General features: G+C 40.5%; 2 protein-coding genes across 2 annotated transcripts in view; one reads left to right on the plus strand and one right to left on the minus strand.

Annotated features, from left to right (window-relative positions):
* LOC124144586 (arf-GAP with dual PH domain-containing protein 1-like) overlaps positions 1–7267 on the plus strand; it is a 25733-nt gene extending 18466 nt beyond the window's left edge. The window contains exon 9 of the mRNA XM_046514074.2: positions 532–7267. Within this exon, the coding sequence (XP_046370030.1) occupies positions 532–587 (56 nt within the window). The 3' untranslated portion in view covers positions 588–7267. The remainder of the gene's footprint in view (positions 1–531) is intronic.
* On the minus strand, positions 6563–26456 carry LOC124144584 (cytosolic endo-beta-N-acetylglucosaminidase-like). The gene is made up of 12 exons (XM_046514072.2): positions 25862–26456; positions 22167–22363; positions 18075–18220; positions 17163–17317; positions 16349–16497; positions 14542–14710; positions 13592–13695; positions 12894–13002; positions 12196–12371; positions 11539–11826; positions 10227–10344; positions 6563–9058 (listed from the first exon to the last, which is right to left on the minus strand). Exons 2-12 carry the CDS (start codon positions 22340–22342, stop codon positions 8738–8740), a joined length of 1911 nt encoding a protein of 636 aa, XP_046370028.2. The 5' UTR covers positions 22343–22363; positions 25862–26456; the 3' UTR covers positions 6563–8737.

Here is a 26456-nt window from a genome sequence, read left to right on the forward strand (position 1 = left end):
GGAAAGCCCAAAGTTATGCAGGTCTTAGATGTTTACCACTTTGGTGAAACCCACCCACTATGGTGTTGACAAACCTAGTAATATAATTGAGGCGAACTGGGGTTTGAACCCATGATCAAAAGTTTCAGGCGTGCCTTAGACGACTGGGCCATCTGAGCTCCCCAGGATTATGAATGTGTGTACTTGGTACATTACCTTTCAATAAGGGATTTATCAAACAGAATACTTAATTTCGTTGTCTGACACATTAATGGTAGGTTGAAGATAGATAACGGACCTGCCATTCAGTATGGCCTCGGGAAGAGAACTTTGCCACACCGGGATGTTTTTACAGTTGTGACCCTAACAAACTGCTATTCCATCTATTTCTTAGGATGTCATTGTGCCAAAGTAGTTTTCTATAAAAATTATCATGATCACTACACTTTCAATATTCTACCATAAAGTAACTGTCCATATTAACCTTCGGGCATTACAAGTATCCTTGGTGACAATATGTGTAAAGTTTACACGGCTATTGTTCTTTTCCAGTTGCTGCCATTCTTGTTCCAAAGAAGTCCAACTCCATTCGGCTTATTAAGCGGTAGAAGCCTGAGTTTTGTTACTATTTATCATCATATCGAAGTCAAGACATTGAGGTCAACAACCACTAATGTGTGGAGTGATCTCCCTTGACAGGTTGGGCAACATGGACAGCATGGTAACAAATAGGAGCAAATGTTGCCATGATAAACATGTCTGAAGTAAGAAATTGTGACCGTGATGGTGGTATTTTGATAAAGTGTCCAGAATTTGGGTGGCATATACAGAAGGAGATTACTTATTTACAGTTGGTGTGAAGAGGTGGTGGATGTGAGATGTGGATAAACAAAACTTACTATATTTATGCATTGTGTTATTGTGTAGATACATATAACAATTACTTGCTAATGTTGGAAATGCATGTTAAATGTCACAGTTAATTCTGTACATCTGAGGAGAGAGGCTTACAGGGTCTTGGCACATTCTTAGAATTTAGATGGCTATGGATTTGTAAGAACCATACTGTCTACATACAACATGTATTTTCCAGTATTTTGTTATGACTGTGTTATTTCACATTATCATGGTAGGCAATAACAAAGGTGATTTTCAGGTCACAAGGCTTTAACTCCATTTTTTCTCTGTAGGCAGAAAATATATTAAAACAAGGAGAGAAAACTGTTTGCTCCCCAATCAATCTGGACAACTAGTAACAAGTCCTGATGTTCACCAAAAGGAAACTAAAATTATTGATCACCCTGAATTGTTTACATTATTTAAGTGAACATATTTCTAAAATGATATGTCCTTACAGTGTAAAAATATAATCTGAAATCTGTGTGATTGGAATATGTCATTCTTGTATATATAAATTAATGTTTCTCCTGTATATATGTGAGTATTTGATGTAGTCATGAAGTTCTTGTATTGCCTGGTTTACAATGTCTGCTTAAGACCAATGCTACAGATAGAAATATGTCCTTCCTCGGAGTTAGAAATGAGACAAAACTTACTAATATTATACTTAGGTGGGTTTACTCAATAGAATTCATTAGCAAGTACATCACACCCAGTATCAGATACACCTTATACCATGTAGACTGTCAAGTGGCCAGTCTTTCAGTTTAATGTCACTAAATCACACTGGAATCAAAGATAACTTGATGACTATCTGAGTGAGGCACTATCAGAGGAACCTGTATAAAGGAAGTGTAATCACCGGGACAAATGTTTTGTAAATGTCTTGTTCATGTACTTTTCAAAACCAATGCAATGTGTTGTGTTTCCAAGATTTGCTATTCATAATTCCAATGGTGCCATATTTATTATCACATCTATATCCCTTTCAGTGTTTGTGACATTTTGACTCTTTGTACAATACTCAAGGGCCTAGCTTGAATGTTGAGCAGGAATAGCAAAGCCAAGGACAGCACAGATATGGTTCCATTTGCAGACCAATCCTGACGTGCTGAGTTTCCGTTAGGGTCAGTGTGGAGAGACCCAGAAGGGCTCCCAACAACATTGGAGGAAAAAACTGTCAGTATTTAAACATAGGTACTTTTCATTAAATATAAGTTGCTTTGCCACCACAGAGTTGATTAAATGGCCATAGGGAAGATTAACAAAACTACCTCCTTCGAACTCCTGGCTCCATCTTCCAACACATGATAACCACACTTCAGTTATTCAGACGTAACATTTTGCTGTAGTTGGACAGTCCGTATTCTAGACAGAGGAACAGTGTGGCACATCAGCCTGGATAACAATGCTGTCAGGAAATGTATGGGAAGTTGGTTGTTTTTCTCCAATGTTTGTGATGAAGATAGGCGGGTCAGGCTAGGTCCTTTGGCTGATGTTAGTACGGCAGTAGTGGTTGTGAGTTGATTGTTAATGTGTCTACCTTATTAACCTCCTTACATATCGGACCCTCCATACTGTGGTTCTCTAGTCTATTGGTAGACAGTATGAATATGACACAACATCAAATCCTAAAATTCTGACAGGCCATTGTTGTCTTATTTTAAAGATGAGCATGTCCTAAATGTGAACAGGTTTCTAAAGGTTCCTTTACCATGTTTACACACCAGTAAATGAATGTGGCACTTCAGGCCTGTCCTGTGTTGAGTACCGGCTACATTAATGAACATTGATAATTCTAGCAACTCGCCTGAATAAGACTACATATAGACTAACTGTCCCAATTAAGAGAAAGTCGTTCTGAAAGGTAACCTTTCATACATCGGGCAGCGGTGTGTACAGATGTAGGTTTATGTTGAGACAGGTTCCCTAAAATAATTAAAATGATTTTCGGTAGTGTCCTGTCATTTGCAGAGTTGCCATTTTTTAATTCAAATTTACAAATTACTCATTGCTGAAATCTTGAAGGTCCAGAGCACTGTTCTGTTGTGTGATGTTCTATTCTCAAACAACACATCACTTGATCTCTGCTCACAGACTTCAAGTGAATGGGGGAAATATTTCTTTCTGATCAGTTACTTTAGTGACCATGACTCATCTTGTGTTTGTGTCAGGCCAATCAGAGTTCTTGTTTCTTGGGCTTGGAGATAACCACAACTTTTACAAAAGTGTTTAGCTGACAATGTTCTTATTTCAAACATCTTTTTGTTATATTTTTAAAACCTAGTCCAAGAATGTTTGGAGACAATTAATCTTAAATCCACCCTGGAATTTCTGTAAACCAACACATCAAATTGTCTGACCATATTGTCATTTTATGATGTAGTTTACAATAATTTAATAATCATCATCAATCTTCTTCATTTTATTAACATTAGGAAAGTGCTTAATTTTGAAGTCACACAATTGTAACATGAATTAACATCAATGCAGATTTTCAAAATCACAAGAGACTATTAATGACCCATGTTATTTTTTTACCGTGATCCTATGAAGTTATGTACCAGTCAATACATCAACCAAGTATTACTTGCATTTACATAATTGTAAAATTACAAACATACATACCTCAATGTGCATATGCTAGAAGTGAGGCCAGTCACATTATTCAAGCTTTTATGTAAATATGTATTAAACATACTTCTCAAGGCAATTAACTACAAGGTAATTAAGTCAATGATATTTCATTGATATTTCATTCTGTTTGTAAGATGTTGTCTTACTGAGATACCTTTGCACTGAGGTTAAAGACAAATAACTTTGAAAAAGTAATCCTTATAACAGAGGTAGGTGCTCAGTGATATCCCAGACATGTTATCGTTGATTGTGTGACTTTGCACTAGAAATATAATTTCGGTTTTGGAAATGTTTAGTATGTGAGGTCTACATATAATGAAAGTTTAAGTGTTTAAAGGTCAGATTATTTGTATGAAAGACCTGCTTGGTGCCGTTTGTTGGGGCCTCAGTTCGTCAACTGTAATCTTCCTTCAAACTATGTAGTGGAATCAAAACCATGTGTTATGTTGTTTTTCCATTATTTGTTTTTTGTCATACATTCAATATATTTTACATTCCTACCTAAAAATTGTGCTTGATTGATCATGTTGACCACATTTCTGATGATTTTATGTATAGTTTTATTATTGGTACATGTTTTTTCTCCAGGGCTCTCATTTGGGTAAACTACACAAACTCTTGGATCCATTCCTGTGATTCTCATGATTGCAAATTACCCACCCCGGTCACATTTTATCAACCAATCAAACGTCAAGATAAGGAAACAGGTATAGGAGGTAACACATATTGCCTAGAAACCAAAGCCACCCCCGTTTAAATGGACTTGAAGAAACCTTTCTATCAAAAAGATTTTTGAGGGTCTTCATTTGCATGTCTGTCAGTTTTTCAATGTTGAATTTCTCGTAAAGTCTATTGTAATCAGTGGGCCTGGTCACCATGTTGATATCGCAAACCCAATATTTAGACTGGGTTGTAACTGCATTCTGATTGGTCCATTAGACTGAATAGCGTAGCAAATCAAAGGCGGGTAATTTGAGATTGCTAGAACCCAGGACTGGATCCAGGGGTTTAGTGCAGGTTTACCAGATATGCGAACCCTGGAGGTATAGGATTTTTTCTTTATTGTAATATTATTTTAGTCCTGCCATATCTATGGTAAATCTGAACAGTGCATGCTTTAAGTGATGTTGACAACCCACACCATAGGCAGGGAAACGGCAATATGAATAACTGTTTCTTTCAGATTGTGGATACATAGTTTAACATAATTGAAAATAAGAGTGGCAGTTGATAATATAGGCAATATGCACATTGAAGGACTCACTGAGTTTTTGATACTTTGATATCAGCATCTGTATGTAACTGTGTAATTGTTTTGAGTTGGATGTTGGATGTTGCATCAGCAATGTTTCAGCAGTACAGTGGCTGCTGATCAGATCCAGCTATTGTGTAAATTCATGGACACCTCTTATATTACATTATGAACATAAGAGAATGGTGTTCTTCCTACATTGAATACTGGCATATTTAGCCATTATCATTTAAAAGCAGTTAGGATTATTTCATAGACGAGCTATAAGACATAATGTCCACAATTTATGATAAGACCACACGTAATTACCATAATGACTTGAGATTTAAACTGTTTTTCATTTCTTATCAAGCTTTTTCAAGTTTATTTTACAATTGTTTTGAACAAATCTTCTGTTGGAATAAAATTGTAAAATCTTTTATAAGATATTCCTCGTTGTTTGAATGTCTGTCCCCTAGATAGTGCTACAGAGAAGTGTAAGTAACTAGGACAATAGGTTCCTTTACTTAGCCAATATTTTGAAATACTGACCACTGTTTGTACTTTTTACGCATGAGCATATAATTACAGTGTTGTTGTAAAATATTCACTTTGCCTATTCTTTATGTGATGACATCATCAGACCACCAAGATATGCTGTCACATCCCTGAACACTGAAGTGCTATGGTTAATTAGTTGTGTGTTTTGGTATTGAAGTGTATAGAATTGGGACACTATTTATTACCACAGATTTCATTTGGTTATTACCATTCACAGGTATCATGATTATGTTTGGTGAGTTTTTTATGACTGATTATTTGTTGCCATTTACAAATTACATTTTCCCACCAGCATAACTACAGTAAGGTCAGGGTCACAAGATACTGCTCTGCCATATCACAAAAATAATACTCTGACATAATATTTGTTGTCAGTGATAATCATGGGTATAGTGTGTGAATGAGTGAATAGTTTTCCTACATGTAGCAATACTGACAGGTAGAGTCAGCCCTGGATATTAAAGTCTGGTATAACAAGTCCGATATAACAAGTTGGCTATAACTAATATATTCATGCAAACTGTGCCTCCTTTTCTGAGCTATGTTGTCCCTGGCCCTGTATTTCTGATGCCTGGCCTATCAGGTTATGGGCTACTCGACCTATATGTGATGAATCCGAATCTGACTAAGGGCAGTGATGAACAGAGATGTGTCAGATGGACATTGTTAATGTCAGTTCGGAGTGACATTCAGGTGATGCACCTGGGTGTTAGTCAGATACCTTAGGAGAGCCAAAAGAGTAACACCCAACCATTGTTATTATTCATGGGAATTGCTGATGGCAAATAGTGTCCCCCACGTTGCCTCTTGAGTTGCTTATATCCAGAGTTGACTCCATATCCTGGTGGCTATGACCCCTTGGAGATTTAGGGCAGACTAGGTCCCCAGTACCCCCATGCTTGTTGTAGAGGCCAACTGATGAGGCTATACCGGTACTCACTCACCCCAATGTAACGTCAGGACTGGAGAAAGCAGGGGGGGTGGGGAGGGGATCAATAACGTTCACAGTAAGAACATTGTGGCCCTGAAAACAATGTACAGTCCATACTGTATATCCCTTAATTGAATAGACTGCTCTGCACGTGGCTCCCTACTCATCGCTGTGCATGGACCTGTTTTTACATATACTGAACAAAAGTTAGGGATCCAAAATATATTTATATGCAGAAATAATTTATTAAACAGAAACTCAGTTTTCATTACAAAACAGTATCCCCAAAAATATGGATGATCCCTAACTTTTTTGCTGGAGTATATTAGAGCGTGGGGTATAAACCACAAGACAAGACAAGATGCATTCCCCGGCCAGAGCGAGTGTTTGAGGATGAGCCTGTGCCTGCAACACTACAGTATGTATTAAGTTCAATGCCCTAACAAGGGATAGTTAAGACATAGTCTTGCCAGGGACCCCCATCCAAGCAGTATATATATATAGAACTGCCTTCCATTGTAACCGCCGACCCTAGTTGCTTTTCCAATATGCAGCCTCTGGGGACCTAGTATCGCCACTTGGAAAAGGAGAACAAGATAAGGTAAGGATGAGTTGGGTGAGACTGGATTAAATGTGTTGATTCAACAGGTGCTTTTTTTTATTGAATATTATGTGAAGATCCCCTGAACAATATCAATAGCTTTGCCTTTTGTTTCAGATTATTTAAAGTTTGTAATGCTTTGTAATCAATTCCTGCTAATAAGAAACACAATTTTTATGTGGACCATTTATACTTCACATACACCCCCTTCTTGTGAGTTGTGGGTATTCTACTTGAATATAACACTGTCATGACAGATAATGGGGTATTGTTATTTGAAATACCTTGGTTTTATTGACTTTGTATGTAAGGCTTTATGAACACATGCTTGACTTTGTGAGAAATACATTTTCAATATACAGGTTGTACATTTCTGATCTTTACAAACCTTGTATAATATCTTTTTGTAAATAAATCATACAACAACTGTTTGTGTATTGATGATTTTTTTCCTACGTTTGTGGAAAATAAATGAAGCTGATATGAGATAGCAAGTGAGTTTTGTTTAACAAAAACCTATCTAAAATAAGATCTTTGTAAATACAATCATATGTAATGTACCGAAACAATTTGGCTTAATATATTTTTTTACCTCGATTCAGAAATTCAGAACCCATACAGAAATATTTTGGCTGCCATGGTGTTAAGAAATGACAGGGTGAATTAAATATCATTTTCATTTGGAACAGGGTGATTAAGTTCGTTTTCGAGACACAGAATCAGATATGCTGGTCTGAATGCGTTGCTCGCACGTACTGAGAATTTGGAAGCTTGATGCTGATCGGAGGGTCTTCATGCAGAGATGAACTCTGCAGGAGGAAACAATCTGAGGTTGGCTTCAATGCTGCTTCAACAGTGTGTCACCTAAATGTAGGACGAAAGCCCACGGTGACAGGTCATTGCGTACTCCACATTGGTGCAACCCACCAGGATGGGCTGCAGCTGACAGACCAAGGTTCTGGAACTTAAAACCCCAAGTTTTACCGGACGCATCCTATATGCAGAGTAATTATGGATGGATTGAAATAACATCCACTGCGAGTCCCATTGGACGCAAAACATTATGGACGTTGGAATGATAAAACAATAACACGGACAGTCAAAGTCAGATTTTCTTTTCTGGGGCTTTTAGTTTAATATCAAACAAGGAAATCCATTTCTGAAAGAAGTGTAAGGCATCACACAGAGTTTGTGTTTTATGTACAGTGGTCACACAGCAGGGATACCTGGGTCCCCACAAGTTCCCGCGAGTCCCCAGGACTCCCACATATATAGACCAGGGTAAATCCCTCCACACCAAGACCCAGCTCATCCTAAGGGAAGCAACTGTGCACAGTAAAGTTGACGGTAACTTGGTCTGTCCAAACCTACTGGACCTGTCTATACTGTTGACTAGTAGTCATGCCATTTGCCCAAGAGTGATTAAGGCACTTGGTGGTGGAAGTCATAATTCAGTTCTTTGAGAAAGTACAAACCCTAAATAGAAGAATTCTTTTTTGTATAATGCAGGGTTTCTGATGCTGGGTTTACATGTCAAAAGGTCCCATCAATGATAAAAATAATGTTCACTTTTCATTAACTGCTATTAATTCATGTGAATCACATGGTTAGTCTTTAAAAAAAGTTGTTTTTTTACTTCAATGCTACTGAGTGCTAGTATGGTGCTAGACGTCCTAAAGTTTCAGCTTTGTCCATACATAATATTCCAACAAATCAATCTAATGGATGGTTTAACCTTTGACCAGTCTTGTTTGCTGTGAGCTAAAGTAGTGATGATAAGGAAGAATGTTCTATCAGGAATTAAAAAAATGGAAATGTCCTAATGACATTTTACTCCAAATCCGACATGATCAGCCTTTTCTTCTCAACATACTTCTTCAAAACACAACACACACATTCAGCATGGAAGGCTGCAGGAAGGGCAGTCTGTCAGGGGTACAACGGAGCCATCTGTCATGACAGTCTGCACACACAGCTCACTATCATGGCTGCGGCTGAGGGAGAGGACACAACTGGGGGGGAGACTCTGCCCCACCAGTACAGTGTCCGCTGCCATCTGGTACACATTGTAATACTGCACATGGTAGCTGCACCCAGCATCCTGCCACTGTAAGCTGTAGGAGTGATCTCCCCCTGAATCATCTTCCTCTTGGTTGAGATGTGAGCATGTAAGTTTTTGTACACCCGATGAAGGATTTGATGGAGGCTTAGTGAGAATCTGAAATAAACCTTTGAGAGTTAGTGTTCCCAAAGAAATCAAAGCATTGGGCATCATTGTAAAGCATGTTGCTAAACATTTCTACTGAAAAGATTCTCATTCGAAATAGTAATGGAGTGAGTGAGTGAGTGAGTTCGTTTATTGTAGCTTTGAACAGTGTTACAAGTATCTCACGGCGTGTCAGCTTAATTTGAGAGGAAAGCCCGAAGTGATGCAGGTCTCAGATTTACCACTTGGAACTGGGATTCGAACCCACAAACATGGGTTCCTGGCGTGCCAAAGGGACACAACTCTGCATAACAAATTGCAGTGCCTTAGACAACTGGGCCACCTGTGCCCCCAGTAATGTAGGAGATACATGTCCTTCCATACAGATTGGTTACAAACATCTGAGACCTGCGTCACTTTGGGCTTTCCTCCCACAGTACGCTGACATGCCGTGATGTAACTGGAATACTCTACAAAGTTAAAACTCCCTCACTCACTCACTCCAGGTACTACAAACACACTAATCAAGACAACAGCATTATCACTATCCCCCACCACGGGGCATATTAGAATTTTGTTTGTTGATATAGTCATGAATACTATGGAAGTCATTCTTAACTGTATAACAGGTATCTCTCATAAGTATGTATATACACTTTCATGTAGTTTCTCAGGCAACTTGTCCCCCATTCAAGACAGGATGCATAAAAATCTAAAAACATGTTCCAAAGGATGTAACTCTGAAAAAAATAAAATTAATGGCACCAATTTTCTTAAGTTAGTCTTGATAAGTATCTCTCAGATACCCCTGCAAACTTTCATTCATGTAACTTCAGTAGCTTTTTGAGAACTCTTGTCCCCAATGTAGACACTATGCACAACGTAAAATGACATGGATCAAGTGCCTTATATGTGTCAAAAAATAATTTATGGCACCAATGTTCGAACTCAGTCTTGACAAGTATCTCAACCAGTGTTGATCCACCAGTGGTTGATAAGGGGTACCTGGCAGGTTTCGGAGTCTTCCCACCCAATGCTTTTCAGTCACCTCTTACAACAAGCAAGGTAAACTCGAAGACCTGTTCTTCCCCGGAAACCCATGGGGTCAGATTGCTACAAACAGTGTTAGACTACAGTGACATGAGTTCCATGTCTGTTATGACTGAATGAATCGACCCACCTGGATCTGTCCTAAATAAAGACAGACAGAGTTCAGCTCCTTGTCCCGGGCTGATATCCCCACACTGACCGCCTGTAGCGTCCATCCACACACCTGAGTCTCCTCCACCCTGAAACACCTGTACAAAGCACTGGTAGTTACTGCTGGTACGACTAACACTAACAGTTCCTGAGTATCAGGGGTGGCTGAATAGGAAGAATTTGTAGTACACCCTGACAGTTTGCATGTATTTCCATGCTTACAGGATACATTTGAAACAAATACACAACAGCATATTTCTGCAGGCATCAAAGTAACGGGGTATTCTCTGTTGATGAAGATGGACACAAGTGGCAACCAAGCTGGCACCAAGCATTATCAGCTGTGCAGACACAGGGGATGATGCTCCCTCCTTTGCGACTTTCATGAGGAGGGCAACAGAGTTCAAGACAGGAAGAGAGAGCCTCAAAAATGATCCAAGATCAGGAAGACTTCCAACTAACGAAAATGTTGACATAATGCATGATATGATTATGGATGATTGACGAGTTACCATATGTCACATAGCCAATACAGTAGACATCTCTCATAAGAGAATTTAGAACATTCTGAGGAATGAACTGGGAAAAACAAAGGTTACAGCAGGTTGGGTTCAAAGGCTTCTGACTCCTGATCAGAAACGCTCCAGGGTCATCATTCCACCAGGACAATGCACCTGAACAAAAGTCTGTTGTTACCATGGCAACTGTGGCTTTGAACTCATTGAACATCCTCCCTATGCACCAGACTTTGCATGGAAGATTTCCACCTCTTCCCAAATTGTCTGGCAAGCATTATGCAAATGATGATGATGTCATTTCTGCTGTGGACGACTTTGAACACCACCAGGAGGAGGCCTTCTACACCAGTGGGATCCAGGCACTCCTGCATCTTTAGCATAACTGTTTGGGCCTTGGTGGGGACGATGTAGAAAAATAATTAGCAACCAATGCATTCCATCGTGGTTAAGCTCAGAACTTTTCAGCCGTCCCATATGTGCAAATGAATAATCTCTTAAAAAACTCTACGTTGCCTGATCAAATTTAGAAAATCAAATCCATATTAAACAAAATATTATTACCCTGCTATAGTTAAGGGTATAACAAAGTTTGATGCATAGATATACATGTAAAATACATATATCTCCTGAAAAAAAAGATCCTCAGAAAATGACTTTTCAAACAGCAGGATCCTAGTTCAACATACAATCTTACAATACACCAGTACTATCCAATACACATTTAACAAAAATGACTCCTATCACAAACTTTTGAAAACATTGATCAATACAAACCTTGTCTTCCATTTATTCATGTTCTGCGAGTTGTAAACTCTAGTGTCTTCTTCATGGGGTCTTATTGACACTTTCTCGATATTGGTCTTCACACGGACGTATACGTCTTTGGTCTTCAGTTGCTTCCTCCCTGCTTCCCCACCCTCTTCCTCCTCCAGATACAGGACACGAGAGTTGTCTCCCTTGGACAGAGTCAACTTGAGAATAGGCTGGATGTTGTCCGGTTCCCACTTGCTGGTGATGGAGACATACAGCGCTGTAGAGACTGGGGCATCAAGCTGGAACAAACTGTTATATTGTTCTCATGCAGACTGTATGTGGGTATAGTCCTCTTCCAGGACACAACTCTGTAGAACATTGATAACGTGGATTCTGAACTACAGAAATCGTAATACTTTAATCACAGGTATGAAATTTGATAATTGTGTCCAGGGTTCTGCAGTTCACCTGGATCAAACTTTATCATGAGTTACACATGTCAATAGTGGGAATTGCAGGATTTTACAAACTGGTTTTGTACACAAGTCAAAATGTTTCAGCAAATTCCATCCATCAGTCTTTGGGAAGAAGTACAATGTTAATGTTTACAGATGAGAGTCTATGAGGACCAGAGGAACTAAAAGTCATCACTGTGATGACCAGCCAGATGTGACCTACTTGAACCACAGCGCTTCCTTCTCCACCTTGCCCCGCAGGAGCAGACAGCCGCCCCCCAAGTACCCATCACTCGCTGTAAACTCTAAGCTCTTGACATCTGACCTCTGACCTTGCAAGTTGAAGGTTGGCTGCAGCTGCTGCAGACTCAAGTTGTACCATGGATGGTCTTTCACAACCTGAAGTTAAGAGGAACTCTCTCCTGAATTAATTCAAATCAAATAGCGTAAGTCTGGACTTGATTGTGAAGAGATATACCTACACTTGAACCTGACTTACTATCCTTATCATACCTTAAACTATTGTATCCCTTCCTCAGTCTAGACAATGCTGCTTACCTCCCAATCTTGTCACTGGACTATTATCTGCAAGAGGACACTGTAAGAGGCTATCAAGTATTTCTAGATGAAGTACTATAATTTATCTTAAGAAATATAATCAATATCAATCGAGTGAAATAACACTTTTGGCAGGAACTACTTTCAGTCTGCCTGACTGTCATTATGACATCTTTCATGAAAGATCAGTGAGAAAATTCATAATAAATACAATAACTATTGTCTTTACTTGTGTCCAGAAAAAGGTGACATTTTCACTCATGCTAATATCAATTTTGTCTGGTTACTGAAAGAGATAAACATGCTGTCTGACAAGAAACGCCAATTATCCCTAGCTGTAAATCAATCTGAATCAGATCTTACCTTCCCTTTACAGAAGTATTTTTGTCCTTCACCTTGGCAGAAGGATGTACACAGAAGGGGACTGGTGAAGGTCGGGGTGGAACAGTAGTCATGCAACAGCTGCCAGAACCTGAAACAAACTAAACAATCTAGGAATTCAGGTTGTGGAAACTTTCTGAAGTTTCATGTGTCAGTACCTTAAATAGAGAATCTTACCCTCGTGTCTTTTGATATCAAAATGAGTTGATAAAAGTGGAAAAACTCCTAGGCTTGTCGAGGAGTTATTCCACTTTTATCAACGAGTGTTGATATATTTGATATCAAAAGACACGAGGGTGAGATTATATTTATCATCCAACATCATTCTTCCAACTTTTGCAGTTTGTAGACAGTAATAAGCAGTGTCTTAAGTGTAAAAAGTACTGCTGACAGCTTCAGTAGCAGAGCCATTAGTGATGTCATTTGATTGTGACTTCATGGTAACCAATGATGTCACAATGGTCTGCAAAGCAATGTGATGTAATTTCACTGGATCTTACCCAAGCGATATCTCCTGTTGGAGCCAGTTTTGGATGATAATTAACATTACCTAGTCGACACTTTGCAAACAATTTGCACATATCATAAAACATGAACCTGCAGACCACCAAACAATGATATACGTCAATGGTGACACACAGCATTGATGTCCTCTGTATAATAGTTCTGTGTGGTCCTACCTGTCTTCGTTCCTTGTAAAGTTTTCCACACCCTGTGTCTCGTACACCCACCCTTGAGCAAAGATTGCTGCAGATAAGTTGGCTTGACGAATCTTCATCATTGCCTGTGAACAGTATACATAGTAAGACAGAATATTTGTTTTATAGCTCTCATGACCTTTGCTTTCAAGTGAGTGTTTTGTGCGTGGTGGAATGATTGTCTATTTGTTTGTCAGAAACATTTGCATTAAAGCTGAAACTTTGCAAGTATGATCCCGGCTAGGGTGTCTCTTAGCTGTGTTCACAAACTTCTTCTAAACATGGCTGGCATGACAGCCATATTGAAAATGTCATTTCTGGCTGTTATTCAGCCATTCCTGAATGTACCATAATGAAACTTGATATGCAGCAGATATGTGGTACATGTATTTGGAATAACAAAAATAATATGTTTCTTGGCATATTTTGATTTTTAACCTTGATGCCTCTGCCATAGTTTTAACTTCCACATACCCCTGTTCATCTAAGTTTACTGCACTCACTATCACGTCACGGATTCATCTAGGATTCTAGACGGAGTGCCCTTGGGAGGTTAATTGGGCAATCATTATTTTGTTCACAATTGTGATTTTTTTAATATTCTTATTTTCCTAAATTCTAAGCATTGCGAAGTGTTGCCATAACTAATTAAAATTGTGATATGGAGTAAGTATGTAGTATACCTAAGAACACATTTTGTGACCTAGTTTGGACCCTCAACTCACCAAGCTATTCCTGTATCAATGTATATAATAGCTTGCATGCAGTTAGGATATCTGTTGTGTCAGTAAATTCTGTTAGTTATTTTGCATTTTCAGCTTTTCCTTGTAACACCTTTCGGATCTAATATTACATTTCAGAAAAATTCTAATGAGCTACAGAGCATCTATTTCAAAAGAACTGTATAATACAAATTCCTCAGCAGTGATCACCTCGCAGGAGTTGTATCCTCCACCCCCAGGGCAGCCACGCCCAAACACGTCCACACCCACAAACACATCATGGACACGCTTGCTGTCAGCCATGTTGTAGCTGTTCTGTAGCTTTGACTCATCCCAGTTGTAGTTGAGAAAAATACCATCACATGCATCGAAGAACATCCTAGGAAAAAGGGCACAAGTATTATATGACGTTTATCAGAAACATAAACAGCATTGCCATTAAGTGTTTATGACATAATGTAATCATATATATCTGGCCTGCTGTCAATCATGAAATTAAAGTTTCACCAAACTAAAGTGGGAGTTGACCCCTGGCCTAAAATGTGTCATGAAATGAATGCAAGTAGCCCCACCTTTGAACTTAAACACTAATAAATAAGTAAGTGACAAGACCAGGACTGTTGACTCAGAATTCCATTACATAGGATGGGAAGAAAGCAGTTCAATGGAACATAATTGTTTTCCTTCTTCACAAACCAAACTTCTCCAGCCCGATACATGATCTAACTTCCATGGAATAAATAGCAGTAAATTCAAAAAAGGCATATTATATGGGATTGGCCAGGTCGCTGACGAAGATTGTACCGGTTCCAAGTGTTGTTACATGGACATCTTCCCTTGGCAAGGGAGTTAACTGACCCTAAAAGTCCAGTTTCCGCTCGTGGTGAACTAGGCTGGAATTTCTTGGCTCGATCGTATGATGATTTATGTCCTTTCTGTGTCTCTACTATTGACCAATCACAATTCCATTTCTCATATCACTTGCATTTGCTTCAAACAAAATGGCGGCGCACGGTCAAGATTTGATCAATCATCAAAATCTATATTGTAATAAAACAGGTCTTACTTCGCAAAGAGCACCTTGATTAAAAACATCTAAAGATTTGGAAAATATCTGTTGAGGCCGAGTTTGCGGTACACATGCTTTGCAAATCCTACAATCAACTGATATCTGCACGCCAGTTTACGAACCCATTACCCAATTTGAATTGATTATGCATAGACATGTCAGTCCAGCCAAAATTAACTCCATAATTCCAGCCTAGTTCGGCAAAAGGTGAAAACTGGACTTTTATAGTCAGTTAACTCCCTTGCCTTGGGAAGATGCTACACAGATGTGAATGAGCAGCATTATGTATTTACCATTACTGCTGATGCTATATTGAACATTCACGGCATAATTATAATAAATTAAGACAATATGATGAGTTTCTCAAGAAAAATAAGTCATCATACATGGTTGGTGACAGTCAGAGATGAGTTGTGAAACAAACTGACCACACTTGACACTTGGTGAGAAGCACTTAATCGAGTGAGTGAGTGAGTGAGTGAGTGAGTGAGTGAGTGAGTGAGTGAGTGAGTGAGTGAGTGAGTGAGTGAGTGAGTGAGTGAGTGAGTGAGTGAGTGATCGAGTGAGTATGGTTTTACGCTGCTTTTAGCAATATTCCAGCAATATCACGGCAGGGGACACTAGAAATGTGCTTCACACATTGTACCCATGTGGGGAATGGAACATGGGTCTTCAGTGTGATGCTGGAACACTTTAACCACTTTGCTACCCAACTGTCTCATCTAAATCTAGGGCTCAATTACCATATTGTCCACCTGGAGCATATCATTGTTTCCAGTCGTGAACCATGTGTGATATGAAGCTCAAATATGTCCAGATAATATTGCATCACTTTATTGATATGAGCATGTGACACTTGCATTTTTTCACAATGATTTCATGCTTGCATTAATTTCATGAGCATCTCGTCACTCTCTTCACCACGAGTGTGCAGTAGGATTGTCTTACTTGTTTTCCTCATTCAGCTGATCCTGCCATTTCAGTTCACCTGACCTTGTGACACTGTCATACCAGATGACCTTTGACCCCATGACCTCCGAGTGACATCTCTGTGTCAAATAGGCGACAAACTCCCTGAGATGGCTCACTTTATCCTCCTACAGACAAACATACAAACACATATATAAACAGGGTGGCAGAAGGAACATATTGCTTCAGGACAGTTCAGGTGCAAATTGAGTCGTTCCAGTATGATTCTGTCAGTAAATATACAGTGAATGAATGACAAGACTTGTATCACCGTGTGTCAGATGAATGTGGGAGGAAAGCCAACAGTAACGCATGTAACTGACTTGTGAAACATATGAGCCGTATATGGAGCTCACAGATCAAGGGTCATAATATTGACTCTTCCAGTTGGTGGAAGTGGGCCCCTATCATACCTCTTCCTTTGGGACAAGCAGATCACGGCATGACTAAGGAACAGAATACTCCAGTGAAATTACAGATGTGTAGTATGTATATGCATTCACCTGAGGCATCACCATGGTTACAAAGTATCTTAAACAATCATAAATCAAATCTATACACATTTTCACATACATAGGCCCCGTTCTACAAAGTGATCTTAGGGCTACGACTGTCATAAATCTATGTTAAAGTATGGGAGTTGTGATCGTCTTAGTGCAAAGTTCCCTTTGTACAGGACCCAGGCTGACATTAACAGAGGGGCAGGTAACTCCATAAAGTGTTACAAACAATGCGTCCATCTTTGAGTTGACCAGGCCCACCTAGACTCCACACGCAGTCTCTGTACACTCACCTCAATGACATTCTCTATGTTGATCAGCCATCCATCGAAGCCATAGTACTTCATTATCTCCACCATCTTGTTGGCCAAGCCGCGGTAGTCACGTGACGATTGAAGGAATTCCGAACATATCTTCTTCCCATCATTCCATTCAGTGATAAATGTCCCTGCAGAGGAAACAAATTCTTGTGAAATTCAGACATCATTTATCTTTTAAAGGCAAAAACTGTGAGCAACACATGTAGAGATTCATACATGAGTTTGTGATTCAGACCAAATATATTAAATAAGTGTCTAAAGTCAGAGAGAAAGATCTCACCCAGTACTAGGTCTCCATGTGTGTGAGGTGCGTTAGTCAGAGAGGAAGAACTCAACCAGTACTAGGTCTCCATGTGTGTGAGGTGTGTTAGTCAGAGAGGAAGAACTCACCCAGTACTTGGACTCTATGTGTTTGAGCTGCATTAGTCAGAGAGGAAGAACTCACCCAGTACTTGGACTCCATGTGTGTGAGCTGTGTTAGTCAGAGAGGAAGAACTCAACCAGTACTAGGTCTCCATGTGTGTGAGGTGTGTTAGTCAGAGAGGAAGAACTCACCCAGTAATAGGTCTCCATGTGTGTGAGCTGTGTTAGTCAGAGAGGAAGAACTCAACCAGTACTAGGTCTCCATGTGTGTGAGGTGTGTTAGTCAGAGAGGAAGAACTCAACCAGTACTAGGTCTCCATGTGTGTGAGGTTTGTTAGTCAGAGAGGAAGAACTCACCCAGTACTTGGACTCCATGTGTGTGAGCTGTGTTAGTCAGAGAGGAAGAACTCACCCAGTACTAGGTCTCCATTATTGTGAGCTGTGTTAGTCAGAGAGGAAGAACTCACCCAGTACTTGGACTCCATGTGTGTGAGCTGCGTAAGTCAGAGAGGAAGAACTCACCCAGTACTTGGACTCCATGTGTGTGAGCTGCGTTAGTCCAGCATGGAGGCGGGATGGTCACCAGGTTATGGCTGAAGTATACAAACATGTCCAAATACTGCCAGTGGTAGAACCGGTATCCATCCTCATCACAGCCTGCAACAAACCTTAAAACAGAAAATAAGCTTAAATCAGCAGGAACAAATGTCAATGCAAACTCAACACAAGCATAAGTGCTGATGCATCATTATCATGTCGATCAAATGTTTAATTACTATTTGTTAATGTTATGTTATGAATTATTTGTGTGTTAGTGAGGGAGGGGGGTAAACTGTACTCTTTGGGGAATCATAGTCTGTCATACAGACCCAGAAACAAATATATCCAATACAGCCTATGGAAGTCCATAATATTTGGCAAGTCCCACACTCCCCTGTGTTTAAACCCATTCTACTCACCTGTCCTCCATCTACCACACTCCCCTGTGTTTAAACCCATTCTACTCACCTGTCCTCCATCTACCACACTCCCCTGTGTTTAAACCCATTCTACTCACCTGTCCTCCATCTACCACACTCCCCTGTGTTTAAACCCATTCTACTCACCTGTCTTCCATCTACCACACTCCCCTGTGTTTAAACCCATTCTACTCACCTGTCCCCCATCTACCACACTCCCCTGTGTTTAAACCCATTCTACTCACCTGTCCCCCATCTACCACACTCCCCTGTGTTTAAACCCATTCTACTCACCTGTCCTCCATCTACCACACTCCCCTGTGTTTAAACCCATTCTACTCACCTGTCCTCCATCTACCACACTCCCCTGTGTTTAAACCCATTCTACTCACCTGTCCTCCATCTACCACGCTCCCCTATGTTTAAACCCATTCTACTCACCTGTCTTCCATCTACCACACTCCCCTGTGTTTAAACCCATTCTACTCACCTGTCCTCCATCTACCACACTCCCCTGTGTTTAAACCCATTCTACTCACCTGTCCTCCATCTACCACGCTCCCCTATGTTTAAACCCATTCTACTCACCTGTCTTCCATCTACCACACTCCCCTGTGTTTAAACCCATTCTACTCACCTGTCCTCCATCTACCACACTCCCCTGTGTTTAAACCCATTCTACTCACCTGTCCTCCATCTACCACACTCCCCTGTGTTTAAACCCATTCTACTCACCTGTCTTGCATCTACCACCCCACCCCCCCTGTGTTTAAACCCATTCTACTCACCTGTCCCCCATCTACCACACTCCCCTGTGTTTAAACCCATTCTACTCACCTGTCTTCCATCTACCACACTCCCCTGTGTTTAAACCCATTCTACTCACCTGTCCTCCATCTACCACACTCCCCTATGTTTAAACCCATTCTACTCACCTGTCCTCCATCTACCACACTCCCCTGTGTTTAAACCCATTCTACTCACCTGTCCTCCATCTACCACACTCCCCTGTGTTTAAACCCATTCTACTCACCTGTCTTCCATCTACCACACTCCCCTGTGTTTAAACCCATTCTACTCACCTGTCCTCCATCTACCACACTCCCCTATGTTTAAACCCATTCTACTCACCTGTCCTCCATCTACCACACTCCCCTGTGTTTAAACCCATTCTACTCACCTGTCCTCCATCTACCACACTCCCCTGTGTTTAAACCCATTCTACTCACCTGTCTTCCATCTACCACACTCCCCTGTGTTTAAACCCATTCTACTCACCTGTCCTCCATCTACCACGCTCCCCTATGTTTAAACCCATTCTACTCACCTGTCTTCCATCTACCACGCTCCCCTGTGTTTAAACCCATTCTACTCACCTGTCCTCAATCTACCACACTCCCCTTTGTTTAAACCCATTCTACTCACCTGTCCTCCATCTACCACGCTCCCCTATGTTTAAACCCATTCTACTCACCTGTCTTCCATCTACCACGCTCCCCTATGTTTAAACCCATTCTACTCACCTGTCCTCCATCTACCACACTCCCCTGTGTTTAAACCCATTCTACTCACCTGTCTTCCATCTACCACACTCCCCTGTGTTTAAACCCATTCTACTCACCTGTCTTCCATCTACCACACTCCCCTATGTTAAAACCCATTCTACTCACCTGTCCTCCATCTACCACACTCCCCTGTGTTTAAACCCATTCTACTCACCTGTCCTCCATCTACCACACTCCCCTGTGTTTAAACCCATTCTACTCACCTGTCTTCCATCTACCACACTCCCCTGTGTTTAAACCCATTCTACTCACCTGTCCTCCATCTACCACACTCCCCTGTGTTTAAACCCACTCTACTCACCTGTCCTCCATCTACCACACTCCCCTGTGTTTAAACCCATTCTACTCACCTGTCCTCCATCTACCACACTCCCCTGTGTTTAAACCCATTCTACTCACCTGTCCTCCATCTACCACACTCCCCTGTGTTTAAACCCATTCTACTCACCTGTCTTCCATCTACCACACTCCCCTGTGTTTAAACCCATTCTACTCACCTGTCCTCCATCTACCACACTCCCCTGTGTTTAAACCCATTCTACTCACCTGTCCTCCATCTACCACACCCCCCTGTGTTTAAACCCATTCTACTCACCTGTCTTGCATCTACCACCCCACCCCCCCTGTGTTTAAACCCATTCTACTCACCTGTCCTCCATCTACAACACTCCCCTGTGTTTAAACCCATTCTACTCACCTGTCCTCCATCTACCACACTCCCCTGTGTTTAAACCCATTCTACTCACCTGTCCTCCATCTACCACACTCCCCTGTGTTTAAACCCATTCTACTCACCTGTCCTCCATCTACCACACTCCCCTGTGTTTAAACCCATTCTACTCACCTGTCCTCCATCTACCACACTCCCCTTTGTTTAAACCCATTCTACTCACCTGTCCTCCATCTACCACACTCCCCTATGTTTAAACCCATTCTACTCACCTGTCCTCCATCTACCACGCTCCCCTATGTTTAAACCCATTCTACTCACCTGTCCTCCATCTACCACACTCCCCTGTGTTTAAACCCATTCTACTCACCTGTCTTGCATCTACCACCCCACCCCCCCTGTGTTTAAACCCATTCTACTCACCTGTCTTCCATCTACCACACTCCCCTGTGTTTAAACCCATTCTACTCACCTGTCTTCCATCTACCACACTCCCCTGTGTTTAAACCCATTCTACTCACCTGTCTTCCATCTACCACACTCCCCTGTGTTTAAACCCACTCTACTCACCTGTCCTCCATCTACCACACTCCCCTGTGTTTAAACCCATTCTACTCACCTGTCCTCCATCTACCACACTCCCCTGTGTTTAAACCCATTCTACTCACCTGTCCTCCATCTACCACACTCCCCTGTGTTTAAACCCATTCTACTCACCTGTCTTCCATCTACCACACTCCCCTGTGTTTAAACCCATTCTACTCACCTGTCCTCCATCTACCACACTCCCCTGTGTTTAAACCCATTCTACTTACCTGTCCTCCATCTACCACACCCCCCTGTGTTTAAACCCATTCTACTCACCTGTCTTGCATCTACCACCCCACCCCCCCTGTGTTTAAACCCATTCTACTCACCTGTCCTCCATCTACAACACTCCCCTGTGTTTAAACCCATTCTACTCACCTGTCCTCCATCTACCACCCCCCCCCCCCCCTGTGTTTAAACCCATTCTACTCACCTGTCTTCCATCTACCACACTCCCCTGTGTTTAAACCCATTCTACTCACCTGTCCTCCATCTACCACCCCCCCCCCCCCCCTGTGTTTAAACCCATTCTACTCACCTGTCTTCCATCTACCACACTCCCCTGTGTTTAAACCCATTCTACTCACCTGTCCTCCATCTACCACCCCACCCCTGTGTTTAAACCCATTCTACTCACCTGTCTTCCATCTACCACCCCCCCCTGTGTTTAAACCCATTCTACTCACCTGTCTTCCATCTACCACCCCCCCTGTGTTTAAACCCATTCTACTCACCTGTCTTCCATCTACCACACTCCCCTGTGTTTAAACCCATTCTACTCACCTGTCCTCCATCTAACACCCCCCCCTGTGTTTAAACCCATTCTACTCACCTGTCATTGCGGTACCCCCCTTTCATGTCATGGCACACCAGTGTCTTGGGGGCATCCCCACGTCTACTGAAGGAGCGGGAAAGCTCAATGCTGCTCCTGGCCAGCTCAGTTGTTGATGATGGCTGCCATGACAACACAGCTTCTAAAGACTTCAGCGGTTCTATTTCCTGGCTCATTTTTCCTCAAGAAGCATTAACCTGGAAATTAATGAGTAAAACAGGTAAGTGAGATACTGATTGTTTTTTTTAGTCTTTTGACAGAGCTTTTTCATTCAGATCAACATAAGTTTTAAATTCAACACAATATGTTAGGGATGATATTGGCTCTCTTGTTCTACATATCTTTTACATTTTCCACCTGGGCTTCACATTTGAAACCACCATGGCTAAGTCACTTGATTAAACTGAGCAACTCACTTGATGCTCTGTAGACAGTATGCATAAATATACTTATCATATCTCCATGTCAGAATGATAAGATCTGATTGGTTCTTGTGATCTTGATAAAATATGATTTCTGAGAGGTAGAATAAATCATTTATACCATGCTTCAAAGCAAAACGCTGCATGCTTTTTCTAAGTCAATGAAGGTCATGTGACATTGCACAAGTTAACCTCAGCTCAATCAAACAGCTGTTTTCTATCAATTTTGAATTTGTTTTAATTCCATTACAATGTCATAATAACACGTCGGTAGGATAAATTTGATGTAGCAGTGTTACTCAGGGTACATGGGGTTTTATGCGTCCTGCATCAGGTTTTATATCACCTGCCTCTGGCTTGTAGTATAAAACCTAACGCGGAACGCATAAAGCCACATGTATCCCTCATGTTACTGCTACAACTTATAATTTATACGCCATACAGATATATTTGTCATGCTATATATCATATCCCACCACAATGCACTAGTCATTATATTGGCCTTGTTAGCAAAGACCTGTGAGACATGCGGGCCTTGTCTTGGCTGTCGGACGGCTCTCGGCTGGGGTGTTGTATTGTATGATATCCATACATCATATCATGTTTATAATGAATACTGCTCTATGACGCAGCCAGTAAATAACAAAGTCTGAAAACTCTGATGTCAGTTAGAGGAACATGGTGAGAGATATAACTGGCGGTTACCAACCTCAAAATCATAAAAACCAAGATCTGCATGCACATGTTTATATGACATCAAATGTGTGAATTTCATTTTTAGATCTACCCTTATATGGGCGCAAAGTATAATTATATATGTCAATGGCTGGTCCAAAGTGACTGACCTGGATTAATACATCATAATTACATACCAAATGTCAGGGTTGCTGATGATGTTTTGAGTATTTACGACATATGTTTTCATCCACTTTGGGTAGTCTTCTTTTATAGTTTTACTCCTTGGGGTCAAGTAGATCTATATTGGGTATAGTTAAAGGGGCACTGATCTAACGCAATTCCCCGGGACTGGTTGTTGCCTTTGTTATTGTTTTTTCCCAGTGAGTACCCGGATGTATAGCAGAAATCTAGACTAGTTCGTACCTCTGCTGCGCCATTCGTAAGCGCATTAGTCACTTGTATGGGTAGTAATATAGAGGGCGTATGGTCACATTGATCAACAAAATGAAATACAGTTTTGGAGATAATAAGGAAATGTAGGTATCTTTGTGGTTAGCATCGGTAATGGTGACGAAGTTTTGATAAGTCACTTGCTTGGTAATTTTGCGATTTTCGTTTACACTATTTTGACTTGCAACACAAAGTAAATATTTCACCTGAGCATTGCTTTTTGATAGTGTGTATATTTTTTACTGTCAAAATGTGTAACATTTTCAAATTTATTCAACGCCTTAATATTCAGTTATTTAACAAAGTGACTGAAAAACATTTCCATCTGTATTATTATGATAACGAATTCCAAACATTTTGATGTTTAATGTCATCACCAAGAGACTGAAAATGTTACGTTGAAAAGTACATTTCTACGTTGTTTGGCTTCTAATCCTACATAATAATCTGTTGTGATGTTTGTAGGCCCTTTTGATCGCCTTAATCAATCTGGACAGATTTTTTAGTCAAAATGACTGAAATATTTACACATTTTATAAATTGCCTGAGAGAATTACATTTTACAAATTGACGGTAATATATACACGCTTACAAGGGAAAAGGCCTGTGAAAACAACGTCTATCGCGCATTGAAGAATTTCCCAACCAAGACGTAGAGAAACAAAGAAGGAATCGGTTCAATGCTACAGCAAATGAAGGAAAACAAAATGCAAATACCATAATTACAACCTACCAAATTTATGTGTATAAATTTTAGGCAGCTTCCTTGTTCGAGGAATGTATCCGTGAATATCCATACAAAGGAACAATATCCCACTCGTCTGCAGCTGTACAAAGAAACCTATTTGATGTCACGTGACTCTGTAACAATCACATATTTTAAAAGATATATATCGTTTTGGGATATTATAACCCGTGTTCGTTTCTCAACTGATCACTTGGATTGTTTCAGGTGTTTCACATAGGTGTCAAGTCTCAAGGGTCAGCTGAGAAAGCCCACGTGACAACTATTTTCATAATGTCGACGGTTCCTAAAAAATCCATTGAGTGATAGATAACAATGATCAATCAATCAACGTATTATCAGTTAACCCTTTGAACAAAGTATGTTGTTTTTACATCGGCACTTCACGCAAGAATATGTGTGTATTCCCTTTGTTTTAGTAAACCTAGACTTTTGACATATCCACTGCAAGATAACAGTGATTAATCAATCAACGTATTTTCTGTTAATCCTTTGATGACTAGGAACGATCCGTTGATTTACAAAAAAAGTAAATCAACTGATCATTCACCTCTTGCTGGTCTGCCACGTGTATATTACATAACACACATTTCACCTCACTTCAAACCTGGATTTAGATTGAATAATTACCCCAGACACAATAAATGCCAAATGGGAACCTTTGTCAGGTAATCTAAGTGGTGCTACCACTAATTGTACCTGTAATAAATTCATTAACTGAGCATCAAGTGAATGACGACAAATACACAAGTATAGGGTTATGCGAGAAAACGTGGATGACATCAAGGGAGTAGTAATCTATTATCGACGCAATCCAAAAACCGAAAATGCTTTCACTGCATGGATACTTTTTTTTAGTGTTAACTATAACCATCTGGGGTATTTCCAAATGACGACATCCGATGAGCTCCGCCGTTCTTTTTGTCTGTTAGTTTAGGCTGAAGAAATTAATTAACATGCGCCCTTTGTCGAAATCTTTATAGATCACGGTTAACCAATCAGTGTTTATGCAAAAATGCGTAAAACAAACATTGCCTCCAGCCTCCAGCCTCCAAGTTTATTTAGCTGTCCTTGCAGACGGTATCCCAGTCTCTGGTCACGCTCAGTTGCGTTGCGTATCATCCGGGTACTCACGGGGGAAAAAACAATAACAAAGCCAACAACCAGTCCGGGGAATTGCGTTAGATCAGTGCCCCTTTAAACCAATAAGTGAACATAAATCTGCTAAAACGTGGTTTGAGGAGACTTATAATTTGCATCGGGGAATTAAACGCCATGCATGTATTCGTTCAGTCAATAAAGATATGTAGACACGTTACGTAACGTATGCTATTTCTTCCTACGTATTTGTGTGCAAGCGACTCCAAATAAATTGGGTAATGGAGATTTGTGGTGCTCACCTATGGATATGCGCAGCTTGTCTGGAGCTCTGGAATTGTGTAATTCTTCTATCTTGCTATTTCGTCAAAACAGATATCTCTGGTCATAAGTTGCATCCAAAGAAAGTTACAAGGTAGGACAGCCGATGAAACGGAGTTGTCTCCCCATCTTCCTTGTCATTTATCCAGTTTCTCATACCTGTATGGTTATACGAGGTATGCCCAGTCCATGCACGCTGAGGTTTGGTTCGAAAGCAATCATATTTCAAAGAAACAGCGTGAGTCAACCGGCAGTTACATTCATAAAGATAATCGGCTCGTGTTATTCTCAGAAACTAACAGCCCAATTTTTTAATGCTAATCTGGTAGTCGAGAGGAGGGCCAAGGCGGGTATATGATTCTCGCGGCCCTACGTTTTCTTGTAGAATGAATGAATGAATGGCCATAACTCAATATTGTGTTCAATGGTCTGTTACATGGTTGCGCAGGCGTAGATCTAGAGGATTGCTGTATATTAAATGATACAATATGTTTTAAATAGTTTTCACAAGCAAACCAATGTCAGATAATTGAACAATAGGCCATGCCAAATCATGTATCACGGTATTTAAGCGAT

The sequence above is a fragment of the Haliotis rufescens genome, unplaced genomic scaffold (assembly GCF_023055435.1).
Source record: "Haliotis rufescens isolate VD_foot unplaced genomic scaffold, xgHalRufe1.0.p SCAF_11, whole genome shotgun sequence".
NCBI lineage: Eukaryota > Metazoa > Mollusca > Gastropoda > Lepetellida > Haliotidae > Haliotis > Haliotis rufescens.

Excerpts from the sequence above, each read along its gene's own strand:
- LOC124144584 (XM_046514072.2), bottom strand. The coding sequence starts at position 22,342 with ATGAGCCAGGAAATAGAACCGCTGAAGTCTTTAGAAGCTGTGTTGTCA. Across the intron at positions 16,498-17,162 it reads ACATAGAGAATGTCATTGAG|GAGGATAAAGTGAGCCATCT; the intron begins GTGAGTGTACAG and ends GTTTGTCTGTAG. Across the intron at positions 9,059-10,226 it reads TTTATTTAGGACAGATCCAG|ATTCTCACTAAGCCTCCATC; the intron begins GTGGGTCGATTC and ends GGTTTATTTCAG.